This window comes from Brachionichthys hirsutus, chromosome 20, assembly GCF_040956055.1.
Source record: "Brachionichthys hirsutus isolate HB-005 chromosome 20, CSIRO-AGI_Bhir_v1, whole genome shotgun sequence".
NCBI classification, from domain to species: Eukaryota; Metazoa; Chordata; class Actinopteri; order Lophiiformes; family Brachionichthyidae; genus Brachionichthys; species Brachionichthys hirsutus.
The window spans coordinates 4,952,215-4,964,945 of NC_090916.1; the positions used below are offsets into that span (position 1 = coordinate 4,952,215).

At 43.9% G+C, this 12,731-nt stretch overlaps 1 protein-coding gene across 1 annotated transcript; it reads right to left on the bottom strand.

Moving 5' to 3' along the window:
- Positions 1-545: 545 nt before the first annotated feature.
- On the bottom strand, positions 546-9,388 carry tbx18 (T-box transcription factor 18). The gene is made up of 8 exons (XM_068753596.1): positions 9,172-9,388; positions 7,818-7,986; positions 7,401-7,502; positions 6,198-6,369; positions 5,806-5,973; positions 4,706-4,770; positions 3,447-3,541; positions 546-3,025 (listed from the first exon to the last, which is right to left on the bottom strand). The coding sequence occupies exons 1-8, from the start codon at positions 9,386-9,388 to the stop codon at positions 2,484-2,486; spliced, it is 1,530 nt and encodes a 509-aa protein (XP_068609697.1). The 3' UTR covers positions 546-2,483.
- Positions 9,389-12,731: the final 3,343 nt, after the last annotated feature.

A 12,731-nucleotide genomic window follows, 5' to 3' on the forward strand; every position in this document is an offset into this window, starting at 1 on the left:
CAACACCTCTCACCTTCAGAGTGACAGGAGGCAACAGAGGAGGAGCCAGGGAGCTAAGGAGAAAATGGATGACGGTGGGATGGTCAGGATCCTTTGGAATGAAAATGCCTACTGGCAAAATGCAGTTCATTAGGAAACAGTGGTGGCACAAGACATTTTGTTTTGCTGGTGCTATGGGGTTCCTCGAGCCTTCAGAGAAGGTGGTCTGAATTTTCTTCATGTTTCATCATTGTGTCTGTTGCTGGGGGGGTGCTAAGTGGGTTCTGTGGTTATCCAAGGGGTAGCTACAGCCTTACAAGCGGCGCCCATGTTGGAAAACTGCAACAACACGCCCCCACCTCTCACGTGGTTATTGTGTTTGCAGCCTTATAATTTATGCATGGCCAGAACACAAAGTGTTATGATGTTGATTTTGAAAAGTTACGCTGCCAACTAGTGGCCTGGCATGCATACTACAGGGAAAACCCTTTTACTCAAACCCTTGTCATGCCAATGTGCTAAAAGGAAACCATCAACTTTTTGCGTAATTTTAACAGCAAGGAGTTTACAAATTAGCAAGTTCTTCCTGGAAAATCTCCACTATGTTGCTCATTTGTCAAAAGGTTAATTTCATCTCACATAAAAACAACAACACTTGCACACGGAGCAACGCTTTATGAAAGTCTTATGTCACTGAATCACAAGAGACTGAGATCATTATTTGCAGGCTCACATACAGTAAATACCTCTTTTCTGAGTTGTGTCAAGTCAAAGCATCATATTTTATTCCAAAGCAATGTTTTAATACAATTTCTCAAGTCTCCATGCAGACAAAAGCTCTGTCTACTGTCAGTGAAAAGAGATAAAGTTTGGTGCACTTGACTTTTTTTTTTTTTTTAATTCTTCTTCTGGAGTCTTTATAGTCAGACACTGTTTGAGGTGGTAAAATAAGAAAGATAGAAAATAACGGCTTGTGCTTTCAGCAAAGTAGTGTGACTTTGGATAGGTGCTGTTTTGGGGGGGGGGGGGAATCTCAAAGATCTACATGAACTTTGGGACTGTGAGGTCATACACTCGCTGACAGCTCAACCACCTGTTACCACACACACACACACACACACACACAGAGGCATGTAACACATGTCTTCATTGTGTAGTGACCAAGCAAACTAATACCTAAAACACAAGGCAGGGTGTGTGGTGAATGTAATTACCGTACTGTGTGTGTGTGTCCACCTGCTAGAAGTCCGTTCTCCTTTAATATTCTTAATTTCTCGTCCAGAGTGTGACCGATATGCCTTTATCAAACCAAAACACACCATCAACACACACTTGAATGATGATACTAAAGCATACAGTCCTCTATCCTTCGTTTTTTTAACAAGGAAATATTAAATTGTAAACATTATGATTTTTATGATTAAAAAAAAATCTGTTCACAATCTCCTTAATAAACAATACAAAATCAGTTCAATTAGTCGATGCTGATTACATACTGACATGAAAAAAATGAATGTGTTTTATTTGGCTGTGGAAGGTGAGAGACGGCCGTGCTGATTTAGGGTTTGTGGTGTTTGCAGAGAAAAGCTTTTCAGTCCCAGTCTAAAGAGCGGAAGCAGGTGCATTGGGGTTTATAAGTATGAAGGGTCACACAGCCCTTTATATACACCCCCCCCCCGCCCCCCCCAACTATATACAAACGTCTATGTCAAGGAAATATGGCCTGACATCGAGTTGCATCAAGTAAGCATCTGTCAAACTACACATAGCTTCTGTAGCTCAGTTCATCGTTTGTCTTTCTCGTACTGCTTTCACCTCATCGGTTCTTAACTGTCACTGGGAAATCTGCCACAGACGCGGTGTTATCACGCCAATATGAGACGGGATTTAAGCTACATGTCTGTTCTTCCAAAATCATAATGGGGAGAACCATCAGGCATGTGAGGATAATGAATTTAATTTAGTCAGTATATCCTTTAAAATAGGTTTTAAAGTCGTGTTCCAGTAATTCCAGCCGAAACGGGCCGGATCAAGGAGGTGACGCCGACTATTTACTGTGTTCAATAGTTTCGTTTAGGGTTGGAAGTGCTTTGTTTAAGTGACTGGGCCAGCCCAGTTTCTGCCCAATCCAGTCAGTTCCAGATCAATCACTCAATCAATCAGATCAATCAATCAAGTTCTTTCATTTTGGACTCCTTCATCCAAAGCCCGTACGATGTTTCTTCCTTAAGTGACCACTGCAGCTGCACGAGCATACCTGGATAACACACGTAAAAATATTCCCTTCAATTAAAGAAGCTGTGACGAGCTCTTCGTGCTCACAGATGCTGCGGCTCGATCTGTCACTCGTTTCTGTCCGCAGCTCAGCCTGATGCTGGTTCAGGTGATTGATTCTGGATGATTGATTATCAGAATCTCCTGAACCAAAACCAACTTTACACCGTTTCTAGGGTGTCATTTCAGTTTTTTTTTTTCGTGACAACCCTAGACGTCCAGAGTCTAATTCAGCCCATGTGGGCGGTAACTTGTGAGACTCCGCCTCCTATCTGACTACCTGCCAGTCCAAAAGTCCGAGAGTCAAACAAGAAGCCTTGCTGTCCTCCGCTTAGCACACCCAGACTGTCTGTTAGAGTCCCACTGGGAGACGAGCCAAGAAAGGGGCTCTGATGATTGGCAGTGGCAGCGGCAGCCATTTTATCAGGGCTGGCAGCGAGGCGCGGCGAAGTAGGGAATGTGTAACCGTACAGGCTGTAGGGCGGAGAATGAAGGCGAAGCCCAGCGTAACCCTGTGGGGTAGCGTTGGATAGATAACCGAGTTGGGAACCAGAGAGAGGCAGGGAGCAGAGTCCTTCGCTTTCATACATTGACGGCCCTCTGGGTGGGGGGAAAGGCTCCGGGGGGTTTCCATAGCGATGGAGGGGGTGTGTCGGTCGGCTACAGGTGTAATCAGGAGGGCTGAGGGCGCAGACCTGGAACGGCGAGGAGCACGGTGACGTGGAGAGAAGGTGAGGTGATGCTGTGACCCCTCCATGAGGTCCTGGGACCCCTAAAGAAACAGAGCCAGAAAAGTGAAAAACTAAATTCTCTGGAATCGTTTGGTTATTGGTTCAAATGCCAAAATCAAGCAGGGTTGCACTGAACTAATAAACAGATCCAGAGTAGATGCTGCTCCTCTGTTTCTCATTAAAGTAGAACTTGATCATTTCTCTAAAACTGACATGCTGTAATCCTACAGGGGTATAAATATGTTTTGGGGATTGGAGCATTGTCAAAAATCAACCAATGGCTCTGTTTTCTTTGAGGGTGTAGTTGTAGTAAAACATGGGCGAACAAGGCCCGACTTTGACGTGGATAAATGTTTTAGCCTTTTCCCATAAGTTACGTCGTACTCTGCCTCCCCTAACCGATCCGTCACCATAGCGATGACAGATCAGGATATTGGTGCCAGAGACGTGCGTTAAATCTACCTTGCTTGGCCATGCCAGGGATGTCCTCAAATGTGAGCGTTCGCAGAGACGGACGCCAGAATGCATAAGATTCAACCAGCGCCTCCAGACCCATCCTGTAAAAACACACAAGCACCAGTCAGTTGCTGCCGCTCTCTCCCAGCATGCCTCGGTGCATTTGCACACCGCTCTAACAATCCTGGCGGCCATCTTAGTTCCCCGCGGGGCCTCTTTTGCCATTTCTACAGAGGCCGCAGGTAATGAAGGGGCATAAACGCCACGTTGTGATTGGCCGCTGCCAGCCGGGTGCTTGGATGTAATTGCTTTCACACGGCTTTTACGGGCGAATCAGGACGAAGGAGCAGGAAGCTGCAGCAAGGATTTATGAGGTGGGACTCCCCATCCCCCTGAATTGCATCTCCCTCCTCCCTCTAGGTGGGGCAGAGGGTTACTGTGGCGGGGTAATGCGAGCGCTCTGTTACCTCTCGTTAGCATGAGGATAAAAGTCTTCCCCCCGTGGGGCTGTAGTCACGGTGATAATTTAGACAAGCTGCCCGGCGTGGTTCTGTGTGTGCCGAGGCAGACCAGCTTATTTAGCAAACTGCTTAACTCTTCCTGTAATATTTAAAGGGAAATTTTTTTTTTTTTAACCTTCCTGAGCTTAACTTTTATAGGGTCAACTGTTAGGGTTACCCAGTTTGCCATGCTCTCTCTCTCTCTCTCTCTCTCTCCAATGATTTCTGTGGGGCCTCGGGGCAGTGGCCGTTTGGAGACTGTTGGGAGTTTCACTGCTGTGTTGTTTTAATACTGTGTTTATACATGTTTAAAAATGTGTTTATTATTATTTTGCTGTTGATGTTTATGTTTCCGAGGCTGGGTGGAATCTGATGCTCCGTCTAGGGTTTGCATGTAAGGTTACATTTCCCCCCCTCTCCAGGCCTTTTCCTGTAGCAGTGCCAAATGCAGGAGTTGATGAGCCTTTTAGTGCATTAGCGTGTTTAAAAATGAAGATGAGTCACGATTGCATGATGATGAACTCAGAATGCGTCCCTTGTCTGCTCAATTCAGCAGATTCCTTGTTTATACTTTGAGGGCAGATTTGTCTGGAGACTTTTCCATTTGAAGAAAAATAAATACACCGCTTTACTCCCCGTAAAATCAAAATGAACTAGCTAAAACAAAAAACCACAACCAAGCTAGAATATAAGGCAGGCATGCATCCCACATTACCCCTAATGCACCAGATAATGTGACAATCTCTGTGGTTTAAATCAACTTACCGGTTTCTGCCAGAGTCTCTGAAACCTTTTGCGAATGGGTTTCTGTCAATTTTCAGCCTCGTAATCTGTAAAGTGAAATAATACAAATTATTTAGGAGGGTCTACTTATTAATCAAACCACAATAAATACTCCCCATATATATATATTATATTATTTATATATAATACTATTATATTATATTGCTTAAACTGATTATATAAATGCTCTATGTGTGTACTGTCAATTTTGTATTGCTGCGTCTTGTTGAGTGGAGCAATAGATAGAATTTCCCTCTGATGGGATAAATAAAGTATTCTGATGGATAATGGATAACACATGCAGTATGATGACCCCCCCCCCCCCCCCCCCTTCTTTGCTCACTTTTTAGCTGCATTTGTTCAGTCACATGTATAAATAAACACATAATATACATAATAAATACAGAATGCTGCATGGTGTTTAATGTCTGTGAGGCGTTCCTGGGACTGGCCAGGCTGTGGGTGGTGGCGGTGAAGGCCCAGCTCTATGACCCGCATCCAAAGCAGCTTTTATAGGCGCCGCTGCTCTGACTTTAGCCAGCTAGCTTCCTGCTTTAAGGCTCACATTGGCTAAGTCGTTGCAAAATAAGAAATAAAAAAAATCCAGAGAAACTCTCCCCCTGGTAAAACCGTAGAAAAATTCCCAAAATATGAGCCTCTCAATAACACAGAAATTAAGATCTTAAAAAATCCACAACCATTATTTCTTAACAATCACCCCAGTAAGCGTTACATTTGGGAAAACCTATTGGACAGAGTGCAGGACTGCTCTCTCTCTCTCTCTCACACACACACACTCAAAGAGCTTTTAAAGAGCAGACCTGACTACAGCTCAAAACATAACATTCTTAAGATTCTCATTTTTTGTCTTATATAAAGAAGTCACATCATATATCTGAAGATGTGATCTGTAGAAACTGTTAACATCATTATCAGCCGTCACTTTCTGTACAAAAAGGTCAAGAGAATCTGGATACTGCTGTATACGTGTGTGGGTTTGTTGCCCATGGTGTTTGGGATGTTTCCTTCATGGTGTTGGTTTTAAGAGTAAACGTGGTGGCGTGGAGGCCAGCAAGCCTTACCTGTTGATTCTGGTATGCTGTGACGGTGGTGAACACAGTCTCAGGGAAGGAAAAGGTGCGAATGCCTTCCCCAGCCGGGACGGCTCTCACCGGGGATAACTCCTCTCCACACTCCTTACGGATCACGTGGACACGGGGCTGGTACTTGTGCATGGAGTGAAGGATGATCTGTGCAGGCATGGGGGGGGGGGGGGGGGGGTATTGTTCCTGAAATCTTGTTGCAACAATTTCATACTGTTCACATTTATGTGAATACTGGCCATGCATCGATGCATGAACCCAAATATACACTTTTATCCGAATTATACTGAAAATTTAGAATTAAAAGAAAACAAAATAGAACGTGCACACTTGAGATGTAGAAATATATTTACAGTCGTTGCGGCTCTTACATGCCCCTGGTCGTCCAGCTCGTTGTTGGTCAGTTTCAGTTTGTCGAAGCTGACCACCTGACGCATCCACGTCTCTCCCGAGGCCGGGGAGTCCGGGTGGATGTACACTCTGGGCGGCACAGGAGAGTCCGCGTTCCCCGCTACCATCCACTTGGAGCTGTGGTACACGTACCTTCACAATGCGCACATGAATAACGCTTTGAATAGCCAATAGAGAACTAGCGATGGGCTTAGATAATAATAATAATAATAATTCCCTCATTCATCTCAGAATTGTAACATCACTTGATTTTATTTTTATTTTGATATATTTCGCAAATTTAGCTATTTATTGGAATAAAAACGGAGGCCTGGCGTACATTGTCCCACAAATTCCACGTATCACGCACATATTTTTTCCCTCTCTCTCTCCTGTATTTTACATTTCGTGGGAATTTGTTAAACGACTTGCCTGCCAAGTCCAATATTCGCACACAGGCTTTTCAAACAGGCCTGGAGGGCGTCGCACTATTGTCGTAGTTTAAATCGACACGTCTGTGATGGCCTTCAGCTAAACACACACTAATGAGTTGACTGAAGGTGTGTTCAAAGCCTGCTGTTAAACGGCCGGTTAAAAACTTTCTCCGCGGCGCTTTACGCAGAGTACACGTGATGGAAACAACGCCGCGCTATATATACAGGCCGGGTATATCAGACGGGTTGAATAACATGCCCTCATGGGCGGCCACTATAAAGGACTTCGCGTGGGTTTGAACGTGTGAAATGATTGACCCACACGGTGTGTGTGTATGGCGCACGTTCTTGGCAGCGTTGACGCCGCGCAATAAGACGCGCCTTTTGGCTTGACCTTCCAGGCTGGAGAGGTCAGGCGTCCAAAAGGCCGAACCTCCAAACGGCACGGCAAACCCGCCGTCACACGCACGACAGTGCACGGTGCCAAACGCCATTTGTGGAGCCAGAATGATTGGAGAATCTTGTGTTGCAGCAGGAACGGCGGAAACGTGGAGACTGAATTAAGAGAGTTGCTGAAAACTCCCATTGCTGTGGGACGCGCGCGCGTGCGTGAGGTCTTACACCAATCACAAACTCTGATTATATTTCGTTTTCATTATTAGCTGGACAAAGTTCTGCAGCCGAGCATCCCCTGTGTGTGTGCGTGTGTGTGTGTGCGTGCGTGCGTGCGTGCGTGTTTGCGCGTCTTACCTATACCGTTTGTTGTCCACGGGGATTATATCCATAGCGATGTAATACTGCTGATGCGGGTCCAAACCCGAGATCTTGACGCGCATCGCGGGGAACATCCGTCTGCAGAGGAACAGCAAATCAATCACCCGCATAGATTTCAGATCAACCGCAGGTTACAATTTATTTAATGCACGGTCAGGTTATTAGAAAATTAATAATGATAATTAATAAATCCACATTAACATGAACGAGACAACAAAAATCCGTCGCTTGGATTGGGTTTATTTTATAATAAATCGCCCAATCAGCTGCTTTATGTTGTCTAATATTTTACACTTGGAATAATATTCTTAAACTAATATTCTTTTTTTTATACACGTTTCGTTTGATATCACGCCACTTGTTTCCCCCTCTTGCATGTCTCCGCCATCCTACCGTCCGGCCTTGGTAATGATCATTTCCGTGCCAATCTCGTGGAACCGTTTCCACAGGTCCGATCCCTGCAGGTCCACTCGGGTCTCCTCTTCTACGGTGCCGTCGACCGGAGCCGCGCACAAAGCTGCGGGCGGCTGCGGGTTCTCCAGCAGCGCATCTTCGATCTCTGCTGCACGGATAAAAAGGAAATGAGCACGATTTCAAAGCGACAAACCCAATCCGAGCATCGCGTAATAAAAAAAATAAAACGAGTTGTCGCGCTGCAGACGATCTGACTCACAGAGAAGAATAATTTTAAAAAGCGCAGTAGTAGTTTATTATCAGGTGTATTATTGTAACGGTCCTTTGCAGTAAAATGTGCAAGTCTGGAACACATGTTTAAAATTAATTTTGCAAGCATTATTCTGCAAGTTATTTTATAGTCATTATTACAAAAAAACGTATAGTAATATTCTCTTTAATAGTTAATTGGTACGATTATTATATTGTATATATAAGGTCATTCCGCACTCATTGCTGACGAATATACTCAGAGCACAATAAAATAGTTAATATACACATGAATACAGTTTAATTTAATTCCAGTAAGCAAATGTATGACATTAATCACTTGTTTAAATAACACTTTGTGCCCCACGACTGTTGTTATTTGGCCTGTCCCACGCCGGCCTCGCCAGAAGGTGCAAATTTATGGATATTCGGCATGGACCTAACAAGCCAAACCAACACACAGACCAGTCCCGATCAGCCAAACGCGTTTGAAACGTGCAGCACGTTTTAAATCCGCATGTCAGGTCCAATCGGATTCTGCTTTGCGCAGACCTCTGAGCATCCCTTTCTGCTCCCTGCTTTCAAAGGCTGTTAATTGGCGTGTTTATGATTGCAGCGCAACTCATAAAGAGTCTCATATGAGCCACACGCATATGTTTACCAGACCAGGGCCCCGGCACCATATCACATTTCCGCTGTGTGCATCTGACCAAACCCTATATATAATTTATTGCTGTATTTCTGTCGGGAAGGAGGTAAGCATCACGCAAAATTACGATTACCCCCCCCCCCCCCCCCGCCCCCACTTCTCATTAAACAAATAAATAAAGGCCTGCTGTTGAGTATATTTTCTTTAAATTCTTTATGGTTGTGGGATACAGAATGCGTGTGGTGACTATTACAGGTAAAAATCATTTTCTATAACCTCGTAAAAGCATTTAAAAACAATTACAGCCTATGATAAGAGGTTAGTGATCAATTATTTGGTTAAAATAAATAAAGGGTATTTGTGTTGTTTAATAACTTTAAACGCCTCAGTGGGGTTATTAGTTATTATAGTTTTTTAATGGTTTTATTTACTTACGGGATCCGTCGCTTGCGCATTCTGCCTCGCTGCCCCGGTCGGGTTGAGGCCCCGGGCTGCTTGTCAGATCAGACACATCTGTCCGGTTGTCGGAGCCCGGGGACGCCGCGTCCTCTCCCGCCGTCCTGCGTCTCTTTCCCTCTCCGATCAGCGCTTCTACGGAGAACGCGTGCGCTTTGACGCTGAGCACGCACGGGGAACGCCGCTTCTCTGCCATTTCTCTGCCTCTGGAAGGAGACGGCGACGCGACACGAGCGCGCAAGGAAAGTTAACAATCGAGTCAAACACAAATCCACAATGACAGCCCGGTGAATGGCCGTCCTCCAGCCGGACGGAAGGGACCGGGACGAGGCGTAATAAAGTCGTTGTTATCCTGCAGACTTTTTGGAGAGTGTCAACACCCGGAGCTTAGAGGGAGAGCTGGAGAAGAGGAGCTGTCAGTCACAACGCGGAGCAGCCAATCACGAGTAATCACAGCCCTCATAAGTTCCCCCTGGTCCCGCCCGCTATGGGGGGCGCTCGTGCCGCCTTATGTGGTAAAAGTCAAGCCTGGTGATTGAATCACGTCTTGAGGCGAAGGCGCACGAGGAGCGTCCGTGAAGCATTGCGCGCATTTTCACGCAGCGGCGCGACATGTTTTGCATATCTGCCCCCATTAGTGCCTCCAGCACGGTGAACACTTGTGCCCCCCCCCCCCCCCCCCAATCTCGGAAATGAGTATGTCTTACATGCATGAAGGTGTTTCTCTTAAAATGCCTCGAAACGTCGCGCATGTGATAATCATTAAAACCACGAGCGGCCAAAATATACACGCAGTTAGGCTGCTGCTATTCATTATGGCCGCGGGGCCTATAGAAGGGAACTATATGTTTGAAGTTCGATTTTCCTTTTTGTGCCCTTTAAAGGACATTAAAATCCGAGCTCTGGGCAAATAGGTTTTGTGTGCACGAATGCTCTGTGCGTCCTCCAAACGCTGCCATCCAACTTGTGGCATGTCAGAAGGACAGTAGGTTATAAACCACGGGGGATTAATTTAGAACTCAAGCTATACTAATTTCAAAATAAAAAATAAAATACAATAAAAACAGAGCTATTAGTGACATTGACTTCAATGCACAAAGTCCAGTGTTTTATTGCAGACATGACGAATATTCAACTGAAAAAAGGCATGAAAATAATTGGGAAAAAAAAGTACAATAAAAGACAAATCAAACGTTTAATGATCTAATGAAGGTAATGTATTTGGCCAAAATAGAATTATTAATTAAAGATGCTAAATAAATAATTAAAATTTGATCTATTGAGTATAAATTGTAATTACATATTTCGAGTGTGCGTGAGTCAATAGATTCTCCATGATCAAGCAATCACGTGACGTGAATTGAGAGATGAGCTGGATTGTCACGATTGGAAATAATCTTCCGCACTTCCGAACGAATCCGAAGCCGTGTAAATGACCGTGCGATTACGCGGGGAATGCGTGTCGGCGCGCGTGGAGTCTATAACATATGGAGGGAGACAGCCTGGCTATAAATAAACAAGGTAGAGACTGCGCGCATGTGGTTTGCGCTTGTGCGGCTTGTTGTTACGGGCTCCAATGAACACACACTGACCACCATATATTGGGATCAAGGACACTTCAAAAAGCAACGTTTTAATTGGAAAAACTTGTAGTCAGGTGTCGAACAGGTTCATGATCCAATCACTACAATTTATGTAATATCAATAGTGCCATCAAATTATTATTATCATTATTATCATTATTAATAATACCGTTTTCTATTTGGTTCAAGGATGAAAGTCAAAATTACAAAAGCCATGGCCTCTCGTTATTTGTTGGTCACATAAACAACACGTCACTATTGTTTATTGGAAAAAAAATTCAGATCCGGATCCGCGTGGGTTATCAGATCAAACGCGTTGTGGTTTACTTCCCGTGGGGTTTTAAAAATGTGCTGTTTCAGTAACCCCACGAGAATTAACTCAGGATGAAAAGGATTTGAGATTAGATTTAATTTAACTGAAATCTAAACATCTAAAATCGATGCATGTCATCAAATGTATAGATTAAAATACATGTTTGGTGGACGCACGTAAGATGTTTCTGCTTTCTTTTCATGACTTACGTTATTATAATCATCATTTACCAAACACTGATATTATCAGTTTATTGATAATATAGGTGCATTACTTCTATCTTGTATTACGAGAGCTGAGTTCACATTATTATCGGGTTTCAGGCCTTAAGTTTCACTGTTAAATTAATAAATCTTATTTTTTTTCATGTTCAGTAACACGACACGGAGGAAAGAGTGAATAATAATAATAATAAAAATGTATTATTGGTATTTGATTACGCCTACGATATTAATTGACCTATCATTGCCTAACTCACTGAACAGTTAAAACAACCTAATTAAAACATTTAACATATAACTATCGCGGCCTTTTCAGCTTTCACCAAATAAAACATTTTCGTTGTAATCCAGTTCTGCTTTATCAATCAACGGATCTTTGAAGTCAAATCTCCTCCATTGTTCCACATAAATCCCCTCCATTCATTATTTTTACGCGAGCAGGTGCATCGATCCCCGCAGCATCCCCGCGCACCGTGTCAGCGGCGCACCATCCTATAAGAGGCCTATCCTATACACATTTGCACTATAAATGTTCTAACACCTATAATCAAGACGCATCTATAGGCCTGTGAGTGGAAAGTGTTTGTCGAAAACGTTCATCCGGCCTTCTAGGAGATGTTTGTGTCTGTGGTCGGGTGATCTGTGTAAATCCGTGGACCAGAATAAAAACTGTCGCCGAGGCGCTCTCTTGTAGATTTGCAGTCTGGACTGACCGTTGCGTTTTGCACATAATTAACTCGAAAATATCCTGCGGGCCTTTTGGGTGCAGTGTTTCACGTCGCTGTGCATTTTTCCCATTCCGCGAGTGTGCGTAAAAGACGCTCCACGGTGTCATTTGTGTGTTTCGTGTCTCAATTTGTCAGCACTTGAAACTGCATTGAAGGATTTCGAAAAAACAGAAAGAAAGGCCAGTTTTCAGTCTATAAAAGGTGAATATACCCCCGTGCGTCAACGACAAGGCTGGATTGGTGTAAAAAAAAAAAAAAAAAAGAAAAGGCAAACGAGGTTTTAAACCTCGTTTGTTTTGTATTCAACAGTCATAACGATAATAAATTCATTTAGGCCTAATAAAAAAAACAAGTGCAGTCTATCAATCCAATGTTAATCTGAGCAATATGCTCGATTTATTTATTAATTATTGATCGCGTTAAAGGTTATTTCTGCATTAGTCAGTGAATTATACCGACCGTCACGCGTAACTGCGCGTTTTCCTGCCGATTTTTGTAAATCAGCCAATCAGAACAGGGCAATGTTTGTAGTAAGTCACTTCGAAGGTTGATGTAAACCACTGCACGCGCACGCAATAGGCTGTTTATTAAAAATCCTTTGGCACGATTACCTGTGCGCTTTGATGGGGACGCGCTGAAGGGTGGACTGCCAGAATGGGGGGGTTCTGGGTAATACATTGTTAACGGTTCTTTA